Source organism: Passer domesticus, chromosome 1 (assembly GCF_036417665.1).
Source record: "Passer domesticus isolate bPasDom1 chromosome 1, bPasDom1.hap1, whole genome shotgun sequence".
Classification (NCBI taxonomy): domain Eukaryota; kingdom Metazoa; phylum Chordata; class Aves; order Passeriformes; family Passeridae; genus Passer; species Passer domesticus.
The window spans coordinates 7,321,703-7,344,346 of record NC_087474.1 but is presented as its reverse complement, the minus strand read 5'-3'; the positions used below and the strand labels follow the sequence as shown (position 1 = coordinate 7,344,346).

The 22,644-nt window shown below is 41.5% G+C and overlaps 1 protein-coding gene across 5 annotated transcripts in view; it reads right to left on the bottom strand.

Annotated features, from left to right (window-relative positions):
* RBM33 (RNA binding motif protein 33) overlaps window positions 1-21,468 on the bottom strand; it is a 99,210-nt gene extending 77,742 nt beyond the window's left edge. For 3 of the 5 annotated variants that reach the window (XM_064434412.1, XM_064434472.1, XM_064434635.1), the window contains exons 1-5: window positions 21,221-21,466; window positions 10,354-10,432; window positions 5,446-5,494; window positions 3,540-3,616; window positions 712-1,003 (exon numbers count right to left, since the gene is read on the bottom strand). In XM_064434412.1, the coding sequence (XP_064290482.1) occupies window positions 712-1,003; window positions 3,540-3,616; window positions 5,446-5,494; window positions 10,354-10,432; window positions 21,221-21,248 (525 nt within the window). In that variant the 5' untranslated portion in view covers window positions 21,249-21,466. Of the gene's footprint in view, window positions 1-711; window positions 1,004-3,539; window positions 3,617-5,445; window positions 5,495-10,353; window positions 10,433-21,220 lie in introns of all 5 variants that reach the window. The other 2 variants (XM_064434341.1, XM_064434551.1) reach the window with 2 other exon arrangements.
* Window positions 21,469-22,644: the final 1,176 nt, after the last annotated feature.

Genomic DNA, 22,644 nt, shown 5'->3' with positions numbered 1-22,644 from the left:
AACATTCTTAAAGCACTATGCAAGGGCATACATATGAGTGGGTTCAACTCTAAAAAATTCTGAACATAAAAGCAAAATCTTGCTTAAGTTTGCTTGTATTTTCAAACACCTCACTGATCACACACAGTTTTAATTAAGATTAAATCATTTCATTAACAATTAAAGTCAGTGCATGTTCTCTAATATGCTGCTTAAATTATATTGAATTATGCAGGTGACATTTTCTGAACTAACCTCCAATCTCTTTATTCAGGTTTAGACAGCTCTCAGTTACAAAAAGGATGAACAAGCAGGACATCAATCACTTTGGGATATTAGCACCTTAAAGATGTCTTTAGCAGGTCAATAATCTTTTCACCTTGGAAGGACTTTATCAGATCTTGTCTAAAGCCTGGATAAAAGCTTTTGCATTAAGTACTTCTAACAATTGGCAGTGTATCTCCACCACACAAAGCAGTTTTCTTCCTTAAGGATACAACCCTCAAGGTCACGATTCTCAACTGCTTTCCAGCATGACAAAGGAGCATTACCTACCGCCAAACAAGCTGTCAACACAAACTTTGTCACAGCCTAGATAAAGAAACTGGCAGACAGTGATAATAGGTCTAATTTCCCCTCCTCCCCAGGGAGGTAAACAGATTTTAAATCAATCTAAAACCTTATGCACGTGAAGCAATGTTATCTTTGAAGATACAATAGAAGGAAACTCACTGGAAATTCATCTAGGGGTTCATTGATTTCAAGGTCTAGCACTTCATCTTCTTCTCCAGGCTCTTCCCCATATTCTATTTGGTCTTCTGTCAGCTCAGGATCATTGCCTTCATAATGTCCTTCCTCTGCATACTCTGAGGCATATTCTTCAGGTGCTTCAGATTTGTCATAACCAATTTCATCTTCCCCTTGGTCATACTCAGACTCGTGCTCCAGTGAGGGATCGTTGATGGACTCGTACGACGTCAGGATGCCAGATGTGGCATTGAGGCTCACTGTGACACCTGGAGAGCTGTGGGACAGAGGGAAAACTCAGAGGCTGAAGTCTAACTGGCAACTACTCACAAAGATTCAGCAAAACAAAGCCAACAAATATAAAATCTCCAAGTTGGTGGATGGAATTATACCCCATACACTATTTGACTCCTTGCCATGTTCTCATAATGCATACTAAAATGCAGCTTATCACCAGCTGCAGGCTATTTGACCAGGGGAATCAAACCAACCAGATGGTTTAGCAGGTCACACTGGCAAAAGTCCTGCTTGGTAACCAAAGCAGACCAGATTCAATTTGAATTGCAAGCCTAACAAAAAAAAATACACAAAATTACTATAACTGCATCTGTTTTTCCAATCTTTCAGAACACACTAATAATTTTTTTTTTACTAAATGTATTAACATTGTTCATTCTTGATTATCTTGAATTCAAACTTGCATTTTTATGATAGATTTAGTGTTCTACTTAATAAAAAACAAATAGTCAAGAACTGTAATGTAAATGATTAAGACATTCTTAACTAGCACACAGACATGAAAAAAACCAAATCAATACAAAAGCTGGCAAGTTTATAATCTACAGGCAGGCAAAGAAAAGCTCAGAGTTTACTGTTTACAAAAGCCAATGCCATCAACAAAAGAAGCAACTAACCAACAGCAGACTAGTTCTTTATTTGAGAGCTCTGTGTGTAAGGAACTCAAAGAATTTATTTTTGTTTTAAATAACATTCCTATTATTCTCCATCTTCCTAAGTTTGGGGGAACAAGATCCAGGCAGCTATGAGCTATTTGCATCTCTAAGAGAGAGCAGATTTAACACAAAAGTGAAAACATTATGCAGGATTATCATTATCCTCCCAACTACAGAAACAGGAGGTTGACTGGAAACATAAGGGGAAGGGAAAGGCTCTCTCTGGCAAGAAAGCTGCTAAAAATCTTGCAAATTTTGTCTAGAGAAACCTGCTTCCACTGAGCAATACTATCACATTTGAGATGTTTTATCACAGCTGCATTTGGTCACACAGCCATCCCTGCTACCCAGGGGTCTCAAGGAGGACATACAGCAAAAAAACAGCCAAGAACTGTGACTGGGATTCCCCTTCTTGAAGGGAACATCCAACCCCCACTCCTGCAGGGAGGAAAATGGCAGCCAATGAAAACATTGATGGTGGAGCATTTTATCACATCCTCAACCTAAGTCCAACATAAGGACAGGAGGCCTTATCCTAATTACAGCTAAAACAGGAGATCTCAGAGATGGATACACCTATGTATGTTACATATATACATAGATATATACATATACATATATATATATATATACACACACATTTACAGATTTATAGCCCTTCAGGTGCCATGCCCTGCACAGCATGCAATAAGGGAAAGCTGGAAAAACAGGCCAGTAAAAGCAGCAATGGCACCACATCACTTTAGCATTACAAGCATCTTCTCTCCTACTTCAGTCCAGCTTGAAAAGCAAAAACAACAAGAAACCCATTTTGATTTGTAATACTCATAATTCAGCTGAGGAACCATATTACCACAGGGTATTCACAGGGCAGGATTCTCAGTAAACTCCCATGGAAATATCTGCTCCAGCCTATTCAAAATTTTCTGCTATGTAATTGTACACAAATATTTAAGTCACAAATTCCCCTCCTCAGAGTCTTAGGAGGCAAGATAGATTTTTAGAAGAAATATGGCAGAAAAGGACTCTATAGGAGTGATGCCTTTCCCTTGGTCCTAAAAATTAAGGGCCAGACACAGTTAAGGAATAAAGGGTTTTTACCTTGATATTTAACAAGGATCCATATGGTGCACCACTTTGCCAGGGTGGAATGTACCAAAATGCACACAACACAGGACAGATCCCATACACAATTTATAGCCCTTACAAATCAGCATACCTAACGAGGATGCCCCAATGAGAGGCCTGAGTGAATAGCATGATATCCTCCCACCCCAAGGAATTCCCCCCTGGCAGGGCCAAATCTCCAATTTACAGGATGAATTCTAGAGAGGACCTTGGTCTCCCAAGATAGCATAGGGTTTTCCAGCCTCCTACTACAAGGCCTTTAGGATGTTTGGTCTCCTGGCCTAACAGAACACTAGGACTATGATAAATTATCAGACTTAAGGAATTACAAGTATGCATGCTAAGTGTACTGAGGATACATAGAAGTGATATGACATATAAAAGAAAAGGCAAAACAAAATCATCTGGCATCAGGAGAAGGAAGATTACCACAGTAAGCAATGCTGAAGCAGTAAAGAAAGCTCTGTTAGTGCTTATAATTAATTCAAAATGCACAGCAGATGACACAGTTTCTTGAATAAATCTATTAGATCAAAATAAACAAGAAATAATTTTACTGGAATGTTAACAATGCTATTGAGTACATTATACACACATCACTAGTTAGTTAGGTAAAAAGCAAATCTATTTGAAGTATATACCAATAACCTTATTTTAGCAGTTATTAGCTATCAGTAATAGGAGTCATTCATAGCTTTGAGTTATCCAAAACAAGATTCAAAAAATAAATACCGAAATTCTTGCTCCTCTTCATTGTCACTTTGCAGAAGATCATCATTCAGCTCTTCATCCGACAAGTCTGACTGATTCTAGGTTTCAAAAAAGTCAATCATGAACATAAAAGACACAAACTTTTAACTAAGTACTGAAGACTAAATATTTTTCATGAAGAATACATCCCAAACTAAGACCATATCTTCAAAGAAATTACCTAATTCAATGAGATAAAACACAAAACACAAGATCACAAATCTTAAAATACATCTTTGACAATCCTAAGGAAATTTACAGAACTATAATTTGTTTGTCTATCAACACTTCTTTTTCACTGATGCATTCTCAAATACAGCCAAAGATGACACCTCACTTAAAACAGACCAGAAAGGAAGAAAGGTTGGCTCTCGTACACAGCCTTGTGACCTTGATACATCAGGCAAGTCAAGAAAATGCATGTATTGCAACTTCTAGAGAGAAGAGACAGGAGACTGGAGGAAGGATGCGATAAAGAAAACTGAAAAATCATGATTAGTTTGTAAGAGAAGAAAAAACATAAGAAAATACTGTGTCACCTCCTAATTTGTCCCTCAAACAAAACTTTCAGGTTTTTTTTGTTGTTTTTTTTTTTAATAATTACCCCCTAGGGAGAGATAACTGCAGTTCTGCTGAGCAACATTTCCAACCTCTAAAGCTGGAAAGGGCCAGAAAGGTTACACAAAGATAGATTTATCTAGAAGTACTGGATGAGATTAAGTAGAAGGAAGTTTAGCCTAAATAACCCAGGGAAAACTTTTTGATAAATCCATTATTATGCCATCACATGAGTCCATACCCACAGATACTGCCCTGTAACATGGCAAATTGAAAAGAAGAATAGAAAAAAGCACAAAAACCCATAATATACTGGAGAATCAAGTACTGGTTAGTATTCACATGTACAATTTTTAAGGATAACTAAGTAGCTTTATCACCTCCATTCAATGTTAACTGCTCCTGGTTTTGGTAACTGTGTAACAAACTTCTGCAATCATTATCCTCCTGGAATTTTATTATCTTTAAACCAGCACATGAGAATAAGGAACTTCCTATCTTTAATAGGAAATAAAATAATTTCAAGCTAACTTCCAACACTTAAAGATGGTTATAAAAAACTACAACAAATAAAATTCAACTCTTAACAGAGCTGGGTTTCTTAACAACCTGCTCGAGATCTCCAACTAAAACTTCAAAAACTACTTTCAAAATTAGTTCATTTAGAAGAAAAAATATAGAAAGAGGTGACCAGTCAATGTGATTTCTCAAACAGAAGTCCTGTCTTCTCCTATGGATATCTGGGAAATCCAAAGATACATTTAGCTCTTTTCACAGACCCTCAAAATAGGTACCAGCAGGAAGGGTCTCTAGCAGACATGGGGAAAACTTGTTTCTTTTCCCCAGTTTTAGCTGCTGCCACATTTTTCCCCTCACTTTAAAAGGGGAAATCCTCTGTTTACTCATCAGGCAACAAGGTAACAGATCATGCACACTGAGTGTGAACTTTCACAGACAACAATGACTGCTTTTTTATTTCCTCTCTGGTAAATGCTGCTGGTATTTTGACAAGTGATTTTTAACAGCCAGGAAACTGGCACTTGGATTAAATCTTCCATCATGCTAATTAGCATTCAGGAGACCTAACTGGGTTGAAAACACATTTTTCTCTAAGTTGTATTTTAAAACGCCACACTTGGAGGTATTTCACAAAAGGAAACCAAGGCCTGGGCAGAATGCTCTGGCAGTAAGGCAGACCTCAGGTACCTGTGGCTGTGCTTTGGGGAGGTGACTGTGAAATACATGTCAAACCAAACACTTGAACTGTCTAAGCTGAACAACATTCACATTTTAATACCTGAAACAATTCACTTTAATGCACATCTCTTACCTTTTTCCCAGTTAGCAAATCCTCTCCAAGCAAGTCATCATCAAGTTCACTGTAAAACAGTAACAAATTTAAGAAGCAGAACTTTACAAAACAAAATCAAAACCTTACAGGGCATATGCCTTAAAAAACTGCCTCAAGGAGAATTACTGCTAAGCCAGCTCAAAACCTATTTTAGCACAGCATTCAGGGAATAAAAGGTTTTTACACAGTCATTTCATTCCTATATGCTCTCCTTTCCATATTCCCTCCACTAAACCAGCAGAGAAACCTAGCCAAGCACAGGCACAGCCAGCCAAAACACAGCCATCCTAGATCCTTCACTCCAAGGCCATTTGGACACATTGTCCAACCCCAAATTGCTGATTTCCAGCTGCCCAGGGAGCACATGAGACAGGAATGTCCTGTGGACAAGACTCAGTGTACAGGTCCCCACGTGGCCCGAGCTGCACTCCCAAGGAGCTGGGAGGCTGGGAACCAGCTGGCTTGGGAGCCTGGACCTGTCCCGAGGGCCAGGTTTAGGCCTTGATCTTTCATAAATACCTTATTTCCTCCTCCTCAAGTTGAGGGTAAGGTCAAACACATATTTGTAGGGTGACAAAATCAAATGCATGTTTCATCAGTTCTATATTTGTGCCCAAGAATTCAGGAAGCACAGAAAAATTGGCTTACAACACTTCTGTCATCACAGTGCAACTGCCCCATAAATACAATTCAGGGCTAGGAACTACATCCAAGGTGAGCTAAACTCCAGAAAAACTGCTTAATTTCATTCCTCCTTCAGTGAAAGAATTATTTAATGACAGGGATGACCATTCCCCTTCAATAATGAACATTTGTTACTGACAAAAACACGTATTAGAATATGAGTATCAATCCTAAAATGAGATGCCAGTGATTTGAAATATGAGCTGTACTTTCAGAGGAGACTATTTCTATCTGCACACCTTAAACAAACAAAGGGACACAAAACCCACCACACCTTAGGTAGTCCATAGCACCCAAATTATCCCAAGTGAGAATAGCCTGTATGAAAAGGAAAATGTGTATGAATGAATTGAAAAGGAAACTGTGTAAGAGTTCCTTAGGACTACATGGCAAATGTTTGAAAAATGGGGAGACAATCCCAAAACATAAAGCAGTTGGTTTTCAGATGGATCAATCTCTTTCAAAGCCAATTACTGTACAGATAACAAAGGAGAGAAGGCGTAGTGAGGGCTGAAAAAATCATGTGGGCTAGGAAGGAACAAATGATACACCAAATAAGCCCTAAATAGGACTTTATCATGAATATACAGAATTTATCCACTGTTAACTGATCACAAATAGTTCCAGGAATGACTGAACATTAACAAATAGCAATTGTTTTCTGCTCAATGTAACATTAAACAAAACCTGGGAGATAAGACATATCACACATTCCAAAGAGCAAACTGACTACAATTTCAGCCTTTTCTTTCAGAGACAGGAGACTCTGTGGAACAGAAATGGTTGCAGAAGAATTTCCTACTTCAATTTTGCCTCTAAAAAAAAACCCCACACACTCATCTTTTCAACTGTCAGTAATCTGACAAATGCACCAAAATGTTTGAAAATATTTCCCAGCACTATGGCCCACCATTGACAGCTTTTAATAAAACTGCACTAGAGAAATTTCAAGAGATGGCAAGAGCATATGTTGCAGCAGCATTCAAAGATAAAAACCAAGTCTGAGTAGCAAGAACTTCAGATTAAGGAAAGGAAGGCAAAAGAAAGTGAAAAATTAATTATCTAAACATACCTAGGCCTATTTGCCACACTACTAAAAAGTAATCCTTGATGTGATTGTTTAGAAAAAAAATAACATTTGATCTCCAGAATTAACTGCAAACATATTCTAGATTTTCAGAAACTCTGACCTATTGCTTGACAGTCAAAAAATTAACACTAGGATATAAATGAAGTTTGCACGAGAAGCAAAAAGTAGTTCACAGGGTGCCCTTCAAAACCTATTAAAATACTCAACATCACTCAGTATTTTCATTGATAAATTAGAAGAAGAAAAATGATCATGAGTAACTTTTTGAATAAACAAAGTAACAGCCAAAAACCAGCACAGTAAAGTGGAACTATCTCAAGCTCCTTTATAAATAGCCAAATCTGAAGTTGTCTATAGAAAAAAGAGGAACCACAAGGACTAAATCTGACCATTAAAGAACAGAGCAGCGAACAAAAGAACCACCAAGAAAGCAAACAGAAAACCCACTGACACTAACAGATCTTAGGCTAGTTGAGAAAAATAGACAAAAATTAATGGTTGCAATTTGATATCACACAAATCAACATAAAATAAACTGGAATAAAAGCACACACCTATGTTAGTTCCAAAAGCATCTCGCCCATGCTATCATCAAGACACAAAAGTCTTTCCAAAACCAAAATACTAGGAAAGTTTTGGTTAAGATTATTTTGGGTTTCCTGCTCTCACAAGAAAGAGACAGATTTTCCTCCCCTTCCTCAACTCCCAATACCCAACATTTCCCTCACTGAATAAATTTAGCCCTCTCAAATAAGGAAAAAAAAAAAAACCAACCAAAAAAAAGCAGAAAAAAGTGGAAAATTTTCAGCCAGCATAGAGAAATCAGTAATCTCAAAGAAGGGTCTGAACAAGTGAATTCCAGCAAAAATCAGCCACTAAATCTGCCCTGTCATCTTGAAGGACAGCAGCAGAAATGCAGATTTTTCCCAAACCCAACCTTTGGGCTACTTAATGAGATAAATGTACAAATTAACGTAATAAAGACGTCAGACTGGCCCTTTTATGTCTCCAATTTTATAAGCATGCCTCATTAAACATGAGCAGTAGCAAGGACACAAATGTTTCAGGAAAATAACTTGGAAAAAATGGGGAAAATTCTCCAAGAACAATTGTACTAGATTTGTACTCCTAAATAACTGGGGCCTTCCAACTCTCAGTTAACACCCTCCAGGGTTTGAGAAAGGACAGAGATCTGAAAATTCAAAATTATTTAAGTGGAGGATGGGACTCAGTCAAATAATGCTGATGGTTGATGGAGATGTGTGACCATCAGAACTTCTTCCTCTCCCCCTCCCAAATGATGCTTCAGTTGAAAACAAGACATGAAGGATTAAAACCAAGATTTACTGTGTTCATCCAGCCTTTTTTCCATCTTTGAGAAACAATGTCCTATACTGAATTAGGCCAGTAGGTAAAACCCCCAAGCAATTACATTAGGCAACATATCCATGTACAGCATTTGTAATTGCCAAGACACCCACAGAACAAAACACTCACAAAGAGAGCTTTGCAATTTGAAGATAATATTAATCAAAAAAAAATTTCAATGCATACAAATAGTATTTTATTAGATACAGTTTTAAAATAAAACTTCTGAAATGATCAGCAAAATAAAACTCTAGAATTTTGTTCTGTACCTGAAACCACTTCTCTCACAATTTCACTATTGGAGTTATGATCATCTCTCTTTAATTAAATACAGTTAATAATAAACACATAAATTAAAACTTTTTTCTAAAACTAAGTCCTTGTATACTTTGAAGTCCCAGCTTTGTGAAAATACTCTAGAAGTACTGTCAAGCCCTATTAAAACCAGCTTTGCAGGAGCAGTTTACCACCGGGTAAAACTTCTGATGCAACAGCTGCTTGACTCTTTCAGATCTTATCAAGGGATGAGCAGGGCAGCTACACCCAAATGTGACCAATCAACAGCTAAGAGCCACTCATTTATGCACCAAAGGCCAAAAGTTCAGGAATGTCCCAATCCAAAACATTCTGCCTGTAACACTGATTTTAAGGTTTCTGAATAGCCAGTCCTGGGGCAGGAGGCAGCACAGGAGGGACCCAGCCTGAGCAGGTTATTTGAACCACACTCTGAAAGCAGAGCAGCTCCTGCGTGCACTTCAGCACCCACCTATCAGCAGCTGCACCGCCTGACAGAGAGCAGACACTGCTCATCAGCAAACAGCAGAACACCCTGTCTATACCTGAGCTACTGCCCAAATTCCTCAGGCACATCCTCACCTCCTGCAGCAATGAAAACTACCCACACAACCTAGCAGAACACCAAGGAAGGGGAAACTAATGCCTCTGGAATGACAATAAATGTAGAGCAGTTGATTTACTCCAAGGCTCAGCTCAGTGGAAAACTACTTACAGTAAAATTTGTTTACTACAATCACTTGAGTGATTATTAGAGAAGACAGAATCTACTCAGAATATTTTTTCTCCCTTTTAGAGTGAAAACAACTGGCAAAGTCTGAAGAAGTCTATTACTAAAAAGGAATCATAGAAAAGTAACAGAAATAAATGAAATGTTTTCTCCCAGAAAGAGCAGATCAGTGTAGCCAGCAGCTTGATTCCTGTCTCATAAAAGAACACACATTCTCCCCTGAAATAACCCAGAGCACACACACTTCTCTATCCTTAGAACTGTCATATTGTTTAAGAAGCCCATGCCTAAGCTCTCCCCCTCTTCCCCAATTAAAAACGGAATTAGAACCTTGAGGATAGGAATTTAAACATCAAGTTAAAGTAAAAAATACTTTAAAAATTAAGTTGAGCAAATTCAAGTACCAGCAAATTCTATTTAAACCACCTAGGTCTGCTAAATATTTAAAAGCAAAACCAAAACATTAATTGCAAAATTACACAGCACAAATACTTTGTATTTATCCAATTTTAAAAGGCATCTCCTCACAATGCTCTCTATTCCTCAAGGCAAGTATATGTTTGGCACAACCCAGCATTGGCTGACACATGCAAAACAACCAACATCTTCATTAGAATCTAAATGTGCACTGCTCTGAATGTTAGAGTACAAAATGCCAGAATGGGAAAACACAACAATGCAATTCAGCACACAGAACTGAATATGAAAATATTCTACCTACCTGTCCCAGTCGTCATCTCCAGCTCTTCTCCTCCAAGACCTTTCTGCACCAGGCTTATCGAACTGATCAAAGTCATCATCTGTAAAAAAAAAGGTGACTATATTAAATAATTCTTAGTGAAATTGAAGCACAGAATAGAATTCTCCAACTAGTTAAAGTCAGAAAGTTGTGTGTTCATTGACAGCACCGGGCACACTTTGGGAGTAATCTCCCAAAGATGTGCAAAATTCACAGAGCTCTGGCTCTCCATTTATTGACAAAAGTCTTACATATTCCTATAATTACCCAATACACCTACACAAATGCATTACCTAGCCCCCCCAGCCCTGCTTCCTATTGAGTCCAAAGTTCTTTTTTTGCCTGCAAAGTCTCTTGATTAAATGAAGTCAGTGGGCTTTGAAATGGGTCTGAGGTCTTCTGAGATCACAGTGACCTTTTACTTCTGCCTTGCTGGCAGGCTCTGGGACCCCTTGGCTACAGCTCAAGATTCAGGGCCCAGGTGCAGGTCACAGTTTCTTCATTTTCACAACAGCTCCAAATATTTATCCTGCTTCTTCAAACACAGTACGACAAGTAAGTGATTTATCTCTCAGTCTTAACTACTCTATCTGCTAATAATTAACTATTCCCCATTACTTCTACTCTTCTTGGTATACTCCTAATCATTATAAATTGCTTCTATCCTCCTTACAAAATCTAGCTAAATTCTGAACTCCTTCAGTTTCATTAAACCTTTGATACAAAATGAAAAGTTGCCAACACAACCACACAGATGGGATTTTCTGGGTGGGTGTAGGAGTGTGCACGCTGCTTAGAAGATACAAAAATACTTTTTTCTACTTTTCACTTAACATGAAGAAAACAGATGAATATCAGCATAGAATTAAAGAATCATTAAGGTTGGAAAAAACCTGCAAGATTGCCAAGTTCAACCATCAACAGCTCCACCACCACGTTTACCATTAAACCATGTCCAGTGCCATATCCATTAGTTTTTTGAACCCTTCTGGGGATGATGACTTCACTTCCCTGGGAAGCCTGTTCCAAATCTTTACAATCCTTTCAAACATGCAATCTAAACCTCCCTTGGCACAACTTGAGGCCATTTCCTCTCATCCTGTCCCTTGTTACCTGGGGAAGAGACAGACCCACCTGGCTACAGCCTCCTCTCAGAGATAAGGTCCCCCTGAGCCTCCTTTTCTCCAGGCTGACTCCCCAGCTCCCTCAGCTGCTCCTTATCAGACTTGTGCCCCAGACCCTGCACCAACTTCCCTGCCCTTCTCTGGACACACTCCAGCACCTCAGTGTATTTCTTGTAGTGAGAGGCCCAAAATTAACACAGGATTTGAAGTGTGGCCTCACCAGTATCAGTAAAAAGGGATGATCAGAGCCTTTGCCTTGCTGGCCACACACACAAACCAGGATGGCCTTCTTGGCCACCTGGGCACACTTCTGGCTCATGGTCAGCCACTATCAACCAACATCACCATGCTTCAACAATAAAAAAACCCCAGAATGTACTACACAGCTTTGCCTCTTCTCACTGTTGCAACAAGGATCACCCAAGGAAAACAGGTCATGGCAAAATCTGCAAGTGAAGGCCATTCCAGAAACAGCAGCTCCCCAGAAATGCACAGAACTGAGGTGCAGTGGAGGTGAAGGTGACATCATCTGCCAGATCTTTGCTTGCCTTGGAGGCCACAAGCTCATCCACCAACACTGAGCCTGCAAAGACACTTTGAAAATAGGAGTACACATCAGGACAGCACAGGGCAGGTCAGCAGCAGCAATGCAACACAAGAAAGAAGTCAGGTGGAAAAACCATCAGTCATCTCAAGTGGGGCACTAAAACCACCAGAAGTCACTGAAGCAGGTTACCCTCTGTACCTAAACATGCACTTGCCTTCCAAGAAACAACTGCTGCTCCATATTTCTCTCAATAAATACCCTAATTTAGCCCACCACTTCCTCTTGAATAGCTTAGTTTGCAAATGACAATTTTGCTACTTAAAAATGTAAAAACTTCCATTTCTGTGCAAGAATATGCAAAGGCTATTTGCCCTGTTCAAACATCATGTCCTGTCACCTGGAAACTGGAATACACTCAACTTCCACTCTCCCCTTCTCTGACTGCAGCCCAACAGAGAATGCACAGCTGGATTCACTCTCTCTTCATACATTTTAACAACTTTGGTAAGAATCTAACAAGTGGACAAAAGTTATGCTCAACATAGAGGGAAACCTGCAGCAGTTGAATGGCCTGCAAAATACAGGAGGTCAAGCAACCCAGTCCCTGCAGTCTGACACTGAATTGGGATTGCTAAAATGCCATAAATCAACTTACCCTCCTGAGTCTATCTGCATTCAACCCTTTGACCAAGTACACTGCCAAGGAACAACTGTTTTATTCAACTGTGGTTTCTGTTTGGTTGGTTTCTTTAACAAACCTCCAAAACTAAATCTGTCTTCAGCTCTTTAAATTCAGCCTAGTATCCTTAAGTGAATATGCAATGACAAACCTATTCACTTCTCACTTCATCTTATCAAAATATCAGGGTTAAGTGACTGAAGGAGTTTAAAAGAAGGTAAAAACATTAAAAAGAGAAAATCCAGATCTTGCAACATCACTGTATTAAGAATATTCAAACTAGAAATTTCAATCATAAACAGCTGTGAAAGAAAGAGTGCTCAGTAAGAATTATGATGCAACATGAGGCAAGTGTGGCAACTCTTATCTTTAAACAGTAGCTAGAAATAATTCTCCTTGATGAGGTTCTCCACTTTACTGTCAACAGATATGTCTATATTTTAATTACTCTTTTATATTTAACTGATTTACATAAGCTAAAACCATTGAAAACAGCTCTTTTACCTTTCTCTGCTCAAACATCTACATATTGCTACCTTCCAATTCCTATTTCACTCACAGAGAAAAACCAAACAAACACACAAGTATTTCCCATCTTCCTCTTGAACACTAACTTAACTAATTCTGTGGTCTCTGGGGGAAAAAAAAAAAGCCACATTGCTCTCCTTATGGTCACTCAAAACCATGCTGCAGTGCCTTAGTGCACTGACATTTTAAGAGCATGAATATCCTACACTGACACTATTCTTACAGCTGGATTACAGTAATCCACTGACTTGATGCAACCACCACCAAAGATTATTTTTTAAGGTAAAGTAACTGGTTTGGCAGCAATCCAAATAACAAGTGTCCACATATTGCCTAACACAGCTCAAGACAATACCCACCATCAGGAAGACAGTAAATTCTTTTTAAGCTATGCCAGGCACCCCTTTAGCACTAGAGCTGCATTATAAACCAAGAGCACTTGAAGATCTGAGCTCTTAGCACAAAATCCTTCCAGAGATGGACCTTCACATCAGCCAGGTTTAAATCTAGACAACACAAAATTACACACCAAACCCTTCTCTCCACAGCACAGTGAAACACTTTTTGATACAACTCATGGCTGACTTTTCCAACCCAGACATCAAAGTTCCACAGCCATAAAAATGTTTCGACCTATTACTGCTGCTAGTGAAGAAATTATAGCAAAGGACAGTCCAAGTTCCTGGCAAGTTTCTGAATCTGTCAAGTGTGGACCTGAACTCTCACCACTCAGCCAGCATCATGAACCTCCATGCTCCAACCCCTTCACATTTCTCACATCTTATTCCTTATTTATGAGAAACTTCTACCAAAATTCAGAGCTGAATCATGTCCAGCAAAGCTCTTTTCCTAAGTGCCCTCTAGCAGGATGCACACAAAATCCTCAAAAATGACAGGTCCAATTTGCCTGTAGTGACCACACCTTACAACAACTGCTCCACACATCCCCTTCACCTCCCTACCCTCATCTCCTCTCTCCCCATCTCAACATACATGACATAAAGATCTTTGGGACAGAAGGAGATAGCTTCTTTTTTTTAATGCTTATTTGTTCTGTGCCAGCTGACACTGACAATGAGTGCTACAAATTATGCCATTTTGACATTAAGGACTGTCAGAGCCCAGAGCAGGTTGCAGGTTTCCTTTAGAAAAGGAGGTCACAACAGTCATGCATGCACAAACAGCATTCTGTGCCAGCTTTATTTGTGACACAGCAGCTCGGAAATGGACTCGGGCCTTGCACCTGCAATGTGATGTGATACCTAACAGACCTCACGAGGCATCATTTTCTCTCCATTTCTGAAATCACACAGACATTTATTTTTTCTTTGACCTGTCAAGGCAATAACATCGTAAAATACCAGTAAATAACAATCAATGTAACATTAATAGCTGCTTCTCCTTGAGAAACTTTTAAGTCAATGTTTGCGTCACGGGTGGTTAAATGCCTGTAAAACATTAACTTGTACAGAAATAAAACCACTCAGCATCAGCAGAGTTCACAACCACTGAGAGCAACAGCCAAAGTTTAATTTCTTTTTCCAAAGTTTAATTTTTTTATTCTGTGTGAAAGATAGTAGGAAAATAAATAGATGGTGGGAATCCATGAAAATAACCTTCTAAAGCATTAAAATGTCTATGGCAGGGAAGAATTCTGTATCTCTTCCAGCAACCATACACAGAAACTGTTGCTAAGACACGCCAGGCTCTGGCCAGGCTCCTCCTCACAATTCCAGGCACCCATGGCAAAGCTCACCAAGATGATGTTTGTGCATCAGCTGGGTACCAGCTGGAAGATGCTGATAGGTGATCTCTAAACACATTAAACCCCCTCTAATTTCCAGGCAAAACTAGTAAGTAAAACAAAAAAAAAGAAACCCACAGCAAACCAAAGGAGACCTATTTAACACCAAAAAAAGCATTAACTGAATAAGAACAGGCCACTTATAGAGGGAAAACCCAAAACAGTCCACCCACCTGGCTCTTCCTACTGCAGTTCTAAGAAAATCACTGTGATCAAAGTGGCAGGGAAGTTTCAGGATGCTGCAGAGAAGGACTAACGCTGGCTGATCTGTCAGACCAGCCTGCTGTAAAGCAGAATAAACACAAACATACTTGGGTCCCACACTAAAAGGCTCCTGTTTTATTGACATTTACCCTGGTGCTGCACCAGCAGTGATGCAAGTTGTTCCATACAGCTTATGTTCTGGTTTTATGATATATGGCCAAACCTGGTATCTTTTTTCTTGTTCAATAAGAACACATCATCCACACCAGAAATTCACAAAATACAAGCCTCATTTCTTCTCTGGCTGTGTTGATGGCAGTTTCTAACTCTGTGGACACCTCTTCAATAAAATCCTCACTAATTTTTTTGTGTAAAATGGAAGTCTTAAGCTGCACAGCCAAGTCTCACAAGCGTAGGAGGTGAATCAGCAGAATACTGCAGAGCTCTTAACATCTTAAAATGGTACTAACAGCCTAAAAAGGTAGTCACACATAGCAACTGTTGCTACGATGGAGTACTTTACTGCAGTGACATGGCCAAGACTTCTGGAATAAGGAAAACATTTGACAAGTGCATTTTTAGTCCCCCCAGACCTACACCTGAAAGCTTTCTGGAACACGAAGCAGGTGCTGTCTCACAAACCTGAACACTTCCAAATTCTGTGTTCTGGTTTGTTTCAGCATTACACTTTCATGAATACAAAGCTTATTATTGTAGTTTTAGGCACTGAAGACTTCTCCTGATTGAAAACAAGATGTAAATGCCACTATATAGGTCAATGGATAAAAGAGGTCCTACATATTCTTTACCCAACAGGTCTTTCACTGAAGTAACTAAAACTCACTGTTTGGGGCAAGATAAAACAAACCCAATATGATTGTTTGATAGGTAAGAGAGCCAGCAAAAGAAAAAAAAATAAATAACAGAAAATAAGAGGAGAAAAGGTCATTTACCACATGAAAACCAGCATGTCTGTCTTCTTCAAATAATATTGAATATAACAAGCCCATCTTGCTCTATCCCATTCAAAACACTAAACATGACAACTTGGCAGCATTTCAAGAGCAAGACTCCAGATTAAAAACATTTTACTAGATTGTCTTTATGTAATAACATATTTCTACAAAATATTTTTCTTCATAGTTCATTGTTAAAGGTTACACAACACACAGGAATTGTAAAAACTTGATTTTCAGCACCTGAGTACACCATGTAAAAACAGCTAAACAGTGAACTGAATTTTGGTATCTGTTGCTATGCAACACAAAATAACAGGTTTCATGGCAATGGAACTGCACCATTAGCATCAGTTTAACAAAAACTTCTGGTAACAAATCCTGACAGCATCTGGCAGGAAAAAACCCACGAGGTCAACAGGAATTTCTGAATCCAAGTCTGTGCCAAAACCCAACAGTTCATGAAGCCCACTACAAATCCAGTCCCGCTTATTACAAAATAATCAACCTTTCTACACCATCACAAAAATCACGTTCAGTCTTACTACCACATTAAGCACAAATACACCACTCAAATATAAACAATTTAGTTTATCTGTTGAGGAACAGACAGCAGACAGCCTTGATACTGGTAAACAATTACTCAGAAGCCTAAGTACTCGCTGACTAAGGATAACAACCTAACAGCTGCCCAACACATTCCTCAATTAGTGTACTTCATGTTTTGTCTCCAAATTATTTCTATAGACAAAGTTTAGCTTCCTCAAAGAAATAAAGCAAAAAACTAAGTTCTACAGGAGAGAAATTATTTTTATCTTCTCAAAACCTTTCTTCTTAAGAGTTTGTATGCACAGCAAGTCACTAGCAATATGCAAGATCAGAACTAATTATGATATGCTGTCTGGAACTGAAATTTTCTAACCAATACTTGAAAGAAATAGGGCCTCTTCTTCCTTTTCTTTTTTTAATTAATAAACTACATCTAAACCCAAAACCACCAAGTCACAAAAAAAAAGAAAAATTACTTTCAAAGTCTGATTGAACTTGAAAATATATTCGTTTTTGAAAACCAAAAGTGCCATAGTCTTTGTTTTACAAATGCTGAACACTGAAGGAAAGTTGAGAGTTTAAATGAAATCCACATGAGCTTGGTTCCCAAATGGATTTGGACACTGATGAGAAACTGCAACTCTCCAGAAACTCTCCAGTATCTTCACAGCAAACAAAAGTTATAGTTAAAACTGAGGCTGCATCAGAGCACAGCATAACACAGGATGAATCATGTCACTTACTTGGAGGTTTTCTGGCCAAGCCTGTGACAGCCATCATCTTAAATTATTCTGACAACAAACTCTACACGATCTAAAAATCTGAGGTTTAGTATATGATACAAAAAAGTTTGGCCTGGCTTTTGTAAAAACAACTGATACTAAGGCTACGTTTATTTCAGATGACCTGAAAAGAGAAAACATTCAGAAGAGTGAGACCTTGTCAAAAAAGTAGAGATTAAAAATTGCTTTGTTTAAAGGACATCTCCCTGCCTCAAGCACACTGAAGTAGCATAGTATTATACTAAGAACCAGTGCCAAAAAACAAAGTATAACAAGTGCACTGGTCCTTGGTACACCCTGAGCATCTTATTTCATGAACTGTAAACTCTTCAGACCTCTAAGACTTGGAGGAGTTTTAATGTCTGCATCACCCAGGCACAAATGTAGAATCTAATTCCAGTCCCTGGAGGCACTGCTGAATAGCCTGAAGCACAAGTTCACTCAATTTGTCACCCTGGACAATTCCTGCTGCATCCTTGGACAGTGTTCCCAACACACAGAATGTACCACACATGCTGTGCTAGCAGGATCAGCCTGGCTCCCCTTTTTATCAACTGCTTCACAAGGGGCTTTCAAAGCCCTGACACTGCTGGGAGTGCAAGAGCAAAGCTCATACATGCTCAAATGAAATGAAGCTGCTGACAGCCTCAGAGGTAAGGAACACCCATTCTGCTACCTCTTTGTACAGGACTTCCAGCAGGAAGGGACACATCTGTCAGTGGGACCCTCTCCAACTCCTCCTCCTCCACCCCATCTCATGTCATGACTCACAACCCCAAGACATCTCCACCCAAAGTCTTCCAGACCACTGGTGTTCATCAGAAGCAAACTAATCTGAAAAGAAAGCTTACAATAATTTTCCCTTACTGCAGTATGACAGACAACGAAAAGATTCTCCTTGCTTTGTTTTGAACATGGTTTGTTGTTTAACCTGTAACCATCTCTCCCTAAATGAGACTAATATCTAGCTGCACACTGACTGCAGTAAATATAATGAAAAAATGTCAGCATTTATACAAAATGGTTAATGATCATTAAACCATGTAACAGTGCAGGTTTGAAGGGACCCTCCAACACCACCTGGTCTCCCATGAAAAAGGGAGCCTAGAGTAAATAATTTTTCTAGCACCCTGTCCAAATATATCCTCAAAGTCTCCAGTAATAGAGGTTCCACCATCAGAGGAAATTTTTCCAGTGAGTGATTATGCTCCCTGTTAAAAGTCTTTCTTGTAGCAAATGAAGCCTCTCCTGGTGCAATTTGTAGCCATTGTCCCTTGGCTGCTCCACATGGATCCTTGTGATTATCAATCCCTTTAAGATGCTGTTACTCAATATTCAGTGCTTCCTCTGGCTCTGTTTTTGTATGTAAAACTGGAACAAAGTTTGGGAGCCAGTGCCTTATCAATGAGCAACTATGAGCCCTCAAGGTCCCTCAGCACCAGCACATCCACCTCAACTTTTCATGTTTCAACATGCAGCCTTTCTAGACCTTCAAGCAGGCTGAATCAGGCTGATTAGCTAAAGAATTTGCAAACTATTACGCAACTTTGAATTACTCCCAGAGACCTCACAGACCACCACTTCAAAACTTTCTAGTTTGTGAAACCCAACACCAAAAGACCCTTCACTTTCATCCTTAGAAAGCTTTGCTGCACCAACACAACTGGTCACAAAAGTACTTGTGAATGATTTTTTTCTCCAAAGCTTTAAAGACTAAAAATGACTGATGAGTCCATACATGCTGTCCAACAGACACATCACCTTCCTTCCATCAAACACATTTAAATGTTCAGCCAATGCAGACATTTCATTCTCAGTCCTACAACACACCCTTACAGAGGACTTAAAACTTTAATCTGCATCCTCAAAGCCAAAACTATCTAATTTTGTCAGCTGTTATGCTACAATGTCATCAAATTAACTCTATATTCCCAATACCTATTTTATCAATCATTAGCCTTTTTTTTTTAAGGAACAGTGGGGTGCTGTTATGCCTGTATTTTAAAGCCTTTTCCTTGCCCCAAAAATTCAAAAGCTAAATCCCAAACATTAGTTGCTACAGTTAAAATTTTAAATTACCAAAACACTTAGCTTGCAGCTTCTTTCACATGCTGCCACTACTGACTTTAGATAGCAGTCCCTTTCCAAAAACACCTGCTAGTGCTCACCTAAAACAAAGGTGTCCCAGTTCACCCTTGGCCACAAATGGAACTTCACAACACCAAAAATCAGCCTTGAAATTGCAGTTTCACCACTCTGTTGAAGGCTGTCTGCTGCAGTACATGAGAACACATTCATTCAACTTGAAGCAGTTTTAAACACGAGAACCAAAATGCTTCAAAAGTGAAACTTTCATTAAATTACTCTATCCTCACAATACCACAAAAACTTCCACCTAGTACATGAATGGCAACCTTACTTCCACAAGTGGAACCACAGACCTGAACCACATAAATTAGCACAGACTTTAGAAAAGTAACTCCAATATTGCAGTATATTTAACGTTATTATAACAATGCTCAAGGTATTAAATTATTTGCTGTTTTACCACAGCGCTGTCCTTCCTAGCCTTCTTCCCAAACTCAACTCCTAAATTTGGGAAGTTCTTTGTGACGTTTACCTTTATGTATGGCAAGACTTAGCATAAAAATATAATTATGTTTATGTGCCTTGTCACCCATCAAACCAACCAACCAGTCAGACCCTTCAACTGAGTGAGCACTGAACCAACCACCCCTCTCCTCCTCGACAACAACTTACAGAGACTAAACCCCCAAAAACTTTTGTACAGACAAGGAAAGTGTATCAACTGAGCACTCTGATAGTCTTTATCAAAAACTGCTACTCCTAATGAAAGCACAGGAACACACAAGTCCTCTTAAGTGTATATCTCCTGAAGACACCAGAGAGATCCCTAAAAGACTTTCTTTTAATCACCCAACCAAATATTCTCATTTTAGAGTTTGCTTAATCAGAACCACAGAGCTGCCTATTAAAATGCTGCGTGTAGAGGTAACCTTATTCATGCAGAAGCACAGTGGAACAAACACCTGAGAGTCCTGGAGTCAAACACTGACTTTATTTCACACTTTTCAAGTGAGATCCTCTACTTCTGGGTAGTCTATAAATAAATTATAGCTACACCACAGATTAAAGACGTGTTACTCAAGCCACACACCTGTCCCTGTAAAAACTGTGTGAAAAAACACCAACCATCCCTGGGGGTGTTTAGAGAAAAACTGGACGTGGCACTTAGCACCGTGCTTTAGCTGATACGGTGGCATCGGTCACAGGCTGGACTGGATACTCCCAGAAATGTTTTCCAGCCTAACTGATCCAGCGATTCTGTGAACGCCTTCCAACAAAACACACCCACGGTCCCCGCAAGGCCCCGCACCGCGGCGAGGCCGCTGTGGCTGCGGGCCCTGCCCCGCCGAGCGGCCGCAGCACCGCCCACCGCCGCACGGCGCCCACCGCGCACCGGGAGCGCCGCTCGGGGAACGCGCGGGGCCCGGGCCGCTCCCGCTCCGCGCCCCCGGCCCCGAGCACGCGGCAGCCCCCGCAGGAGCCCGCGGTGCCCGCACCCCGCGGTCCCCGCACCCCGCGGTGCCCGCACCCCGCGGGCCGCGCCGCCCCGAGCCGGCCCCGCTGCCCCGGGCGCGGCCCCCGCACGCACCTGCGCCTCCTCCCAGCGCGGCAGCCATGGCTCCTCGCCCGGCCCAGGCGGCGGCGGGCAGCGGCAGCGCCGCGGTGCCGCCCGCCGGAGCGGCGCGTGCCGGTGCCGCGGCGAAGGACACGGGCGAGGCGCCGGGAAGGGCTCGGATTCAGCGCCCGCCGGGCCCCGCTCCCGCCGCCGGAGAACAACAAACTAGCACGACATGGCGGCCGCCACCGCCGTCGGGGCCGCGCTGCATCCTGGGACGGCGGCGGACCCGGGGGCCCTCCTCCGCGGCGGGGAGGGGCGGGCGGGCGGCGCGCGCCGCTGGTTGGCCAGGCCGGCGCCCCCCGCGCGTGCGCGGGGCGGGAGGGCGGCGCGCGTGCGCGGCGGGCGGGGCGCGCGCGCGCGGGGGCGGCGTGAGGGCGGAATGGCGGCCGGGGCGGGGCGCGCGCACGGTGCGCTGTCCCGGCTGCGCTGTCCCGGCTGCGTGCGGGGCGGATTGCCCTGGTCTGCACGAACAGGGGGAGTGGGGGGGAGAGGCTCCCCCTTGGGGATGTGTACGTGTCTCTTGCGGACGTGGGTGACTCCTCGTAGCGCCTCTGAAATGCGCGGCCCACGCTGAATCCCGGTCTCACTTAGGTTGGGAAAGACCTCTGAGGTCACCGAGGCCAGCCCGTGACGGAGCAGCAGCTTAGCAATCACACCCCGGCGCTGAGTGCCACCTCCAGCCTTCCCGTGCACGCTTCCAGGAGCGGTGACTCCTGCCTGGGCAGCCCATTCCGGTCTCTAATTGCGCATTTTGTGCAACCTGAACTTCCCCTGGTGCAGCTCAAGAGTATCTCCTCTTGTCCCATCGCAGATTGCTTTAGAAGTGAGATCGACTCTCCGCTGAGCACAGCCTCCTTTCAGGTGGTTGTAAGGAGTGATGAGGTCCCCCCGAGTCTCCTTCTCGGCAGGCTGAGCGCCCCCAGCTCCCTCAGCTGCCCCTCACCACCCTGGGGCTCCAGACCCTGCCCCAGCTCCATTTCCTTCCTCTGGAGCCGCTCCAGCAGGTCCAATGTCCTTCCTGAGTGCCGGGTCCCAGAGCTGCACACACGGGGTTTATTGAGGCTTCAGGAACAGCCCGAACCACCGAGTTCAGCTGCCTCTTGGGTGACAAAAACCCTCGTGAGTTAATGAGTTAAATACATCATGAAGGGATGGGTCAAGGTGTGTTTGGCAGATCTGTGGTCCCCCATCTTTCAAGGCTTGAGCAGGGAAGTTAACCCAGTTAACTTAGTTATGTTAGTTGAAGAAGTTCAGTTTATGTGGTTCTTCCCCACTCAAACCTCACCCGAGTTCTCCCTTCGTGGTTCAGAGTCACAACACTCGGTTTGGTTCTCTGCAAGCTGTGAATCCCTTCCTGCTGGCACTCCGAGCACTGCCCTCCTGCCTGCTTGGCT